Here is a 3181-nt window from a genome sequence, read left to right as displayed (position 1 = left end):
ATTTAATGGACGTTAAGAAAATGCACTGCTGCTATCTTCTAAAAAGCCAGCTCATATTCGGAGTATCTAGTTTAAATTACATAGATCGAGTCTCTTTACATTAGTGAATTAGCCTCAATTACATTTAGGAGCACACTCTTGATCAAGCCAAGCACGCTCGGTTACATGAATTCCTTATGACAAGGTGATCTAACTTCTAATGATGAATTCCCACGAGGAAGATGATGTAAAAAAAAATTATTCAATAACCGAAGAACAACAAAAGAATGTACCAATTGATCAAAATGAAAGTAAATCATGCTCACCCTTATCCAGACTGTCTTCGGGTGTCACACGCTATGGTAGAATGGTTAAGACTAAGTCTCCTAGTACTGTAATACTTGACTCTCCAAAGGCATGTATAGCTTAAAAATTCTATCATTAATGAATTATAAGCTAGTAATCATATTAACGATACCTTTTGGGTTACTTTAGTGTACTCTGCCAATAAAACTCAAAAGTACAACAAGTAAGATAAGATAATTAATTATTATAACAATGTGAAAACAGTTTTAAAGCAATATTACCAAAAATATACTGCTAAGATTATTTGCTCCTATTTGCTGTTCTTGTCTCTTTTGCAGAGTAATATATATTTTTATTTGATTATAAATGTTGTAACTTAAAATAACTTATCTTACAATATTATTATGCTTCTTAATTTGCTATTATTAAATAATTCAACAAGTTTAAATATAATTATATATATTATATAACCAAATATCATATTGAAATATTTCAGAATTTAAAAGTACCAAAGAACATAAAACAAGAAGTTATTGAAAACGAAATTACAATAGAAGAAACTATAAATATGCAAAGAAATTTTAATAACAGCTTTAATGGCTTGGTAAAAGAAGAAGGAAAGGAAGAAATAATTAGCATTGAAGATCTACAAGCAAAAAGTCCATGGACTCTGGGACAACTTGTTTGGGCCAAAATAGGTAGCTTTCCTTTCTGGCCTGGTGTCGTTACACTTGATCCATCTACCATGTCATTTTTATCACTGAAAGGTTAGTATGCAATTATATATTAATTATTAAAAATGCATTATATTAATTAAGTACATTAAAAGAAAATTTATACAAATCTTTTTTACTTTCTGCTATTTCAAAAAAAAAATCAATATGTATAAATTATTAATTTGTCATGAAATTATTATTTAAATGTTATATTAAATGATTTCTAATTATGAAATATATTTTATCAATCAGCTGTAATTGTATGATTAAAAATATTTAATATAACAATTATTATATTTTCTGACTTATTACTATATTTTTATATTACGAAATTATATATTGCTATCACAGTGTTTGAATATAAATAAAATAAAATATGTTCTAATAACTTCAAATTATATATTTGTATATATTACATTTTATAAAATTTATCCAAAATGAAAAGGATAGTTTTTATAAATATATATGTGTACACAAATCATATTTATGTTTTTAAAATTAAAACTTAAACTACAAAAATAATATTTTTGTATTTATTATTGTTAAATAAATTTATTTGTAAATATGAAATAATGTTTAATTTTTTCAATTATTACTATATATTTTTCCAAATGTTATTAGTTCCTATTTATACCAAGAGAGTATAAAAATGTAGATTACCAACTGAGTAACAGTAATTGATTTTTAATAAAATAATAATTTTAGTACATGTAACATCTAATGTTACTGCCATTTTCAAGGAAAATACTGAAATTTTAATTTAAGAAAAATAATAGCTAAATTAAGATTAAAATGAGTCTTCATAATATATAATTATGCTTAATACAGAAGCTCTAGTTCAGAGTTGATAAATATAACCACATTTGTTACCAAAGGTTAGTTACTCGTTAAAATATAATTCTAATAAATAAGTACATGTTATTAAAAATTTGTAAGTAAATTAAAGAGTAAGTGTTTAAACAAAAACTTATATCTTATTTTCATGTTCTTAGTAAAATTTACAGATATTTTTATAATATTTATAATGTTTTTTAATGACAATACTGAGTATGAAATTGAATATTTAATTAAGATTTAATTAGTTTAAAAATTATAATTATTTTAGGTAATCATAAAACTAAGCATTGTTGGGTACATGTTCGGTACTGTGCAGACAAGGGACGTCACAGCTGGGTACCATTTTCAAATATAATACCTTTCCTTGGAATTGCTGACTTTGAAAGACGAAGTAAAGAAATAACACCTGATATTAAAAAAAAAGATCCTAAACATGCTGCTGCGTATTCAATCAAGCCATCAATGAAACTTAAATGGGATGATGCTGTTGCAGAAGCATCTGGGTTTATGGCTAAAAGTGTTGAAGCAAGAATTGAACTTTTTAGGCCTAAAAATAATACGAAAGATTCATTAAATAAGTCAGTAGGTTCTTGTGTTAAGTCAGATGAAAGTAATAAAAAAAGAAAACAAGGGATAGCAAATGAAGAAATAACACTTAAAAAGTCCAAAGCAGAAGTAAGAAATTTCAACATAAGATTCGACTATGATAAAAAATATATTCACATTATCGCCTTAAAAATAATTAACTTTATTACGTAGTTTTAATTTAAGAATTAATTTAATTACTTTTAATTATATTTTACTATTTTCTTATATGAATAATACATTTTTATAGATGGAAATTCAATCAATAAATACTTTCAATATTGATTATTATTTCTTAGGTCGAAGAAGTTGAAGAGATAGAAGAAAGAATAGAAAATAAGCTTACAGTAGAAAATAATGTAAGTTTAGAAACTCCTCCAACTCCTCCATCAAGTCATAAAGATTCTAGTGATGAAGCTCCCATTTCAAGAAAATTTAGAAATAAAAAAATGGGAAAAGAAGGTGTATTTGAAATTTTTTGTGAACGTAATAAAGAAATGGCAGAACAGCTAGACCCAGAAGCTACAGAAGGAGATATAAAAGCATATTTATTGGATTTATGGGAAAATATGAGTACCCAAGATCGAGGTAAATACAGAGCAGATTATTTACAAGAAGAAGAAATGATATTATACTCAATGGTAATGGATGAGGATGAAGAGGACGTTGATTCCGAGCAGGAATCTGATAAAGCCAGAAGACGAAGAATAAAAATTGAGCCAGAGACTGAGGAACTATCCGATCAAGATGATATTAAT

General features: G+C 25.7%; 1 protein-coding gene across 1 annotated transcript in view; it reads left to right on the top strand.

Annotated features, from left to right (window-relative positions):
- Positions 1 to 6: 6 nt before the first annotated feature.
- The window catches only part of NSD (Nuclear receptor binding SET domain protein), a 12056-nt gene continuing 8881 nt past the window's right edge, over positions 7 to 3181 (top strand). The window contains exons 1-4 of the mRNA XM_011504722.1: positions 7 to 394; positions 782 to 1052; positions 2107 to 2513; positions 2723 to 3181. Of these exons, the coding sequence (XP_011503024.1) occupies positions 200 to 394; positions 782 to 1052; positions 2107 to 2513; positions 2723 to 3181 (1332 nt within the window). The 5' untranslated portion in view covers positions 7 to 199. The remainder of the gene's footprint in view (positions 395 to 781; positions 1053 to 2106; positions 2514 to 2722) is intronic.

The sequence above is a fragment of the Ceratosolen solmsi genome, unplaced genomic scaffold, assembly GCF_000503995.2.
Source record: "Ceratosolen solmsi marchali unplaced genomic scaffold, CerSol_1.0 scaffold58, whole genome shotgun sequence".
In the NCBI taxonomy this organism is placed as follows: domain Eukaryota; kingdom Metazoa; phylum Arthropoda; class Insecta; order Hymenoptera; family Agaonidae; genus Ceratosolen; species Ceratosolen solmsi.
This window is presented reverse-complemented; position numbering and strand designations above follow the sequence as displayed.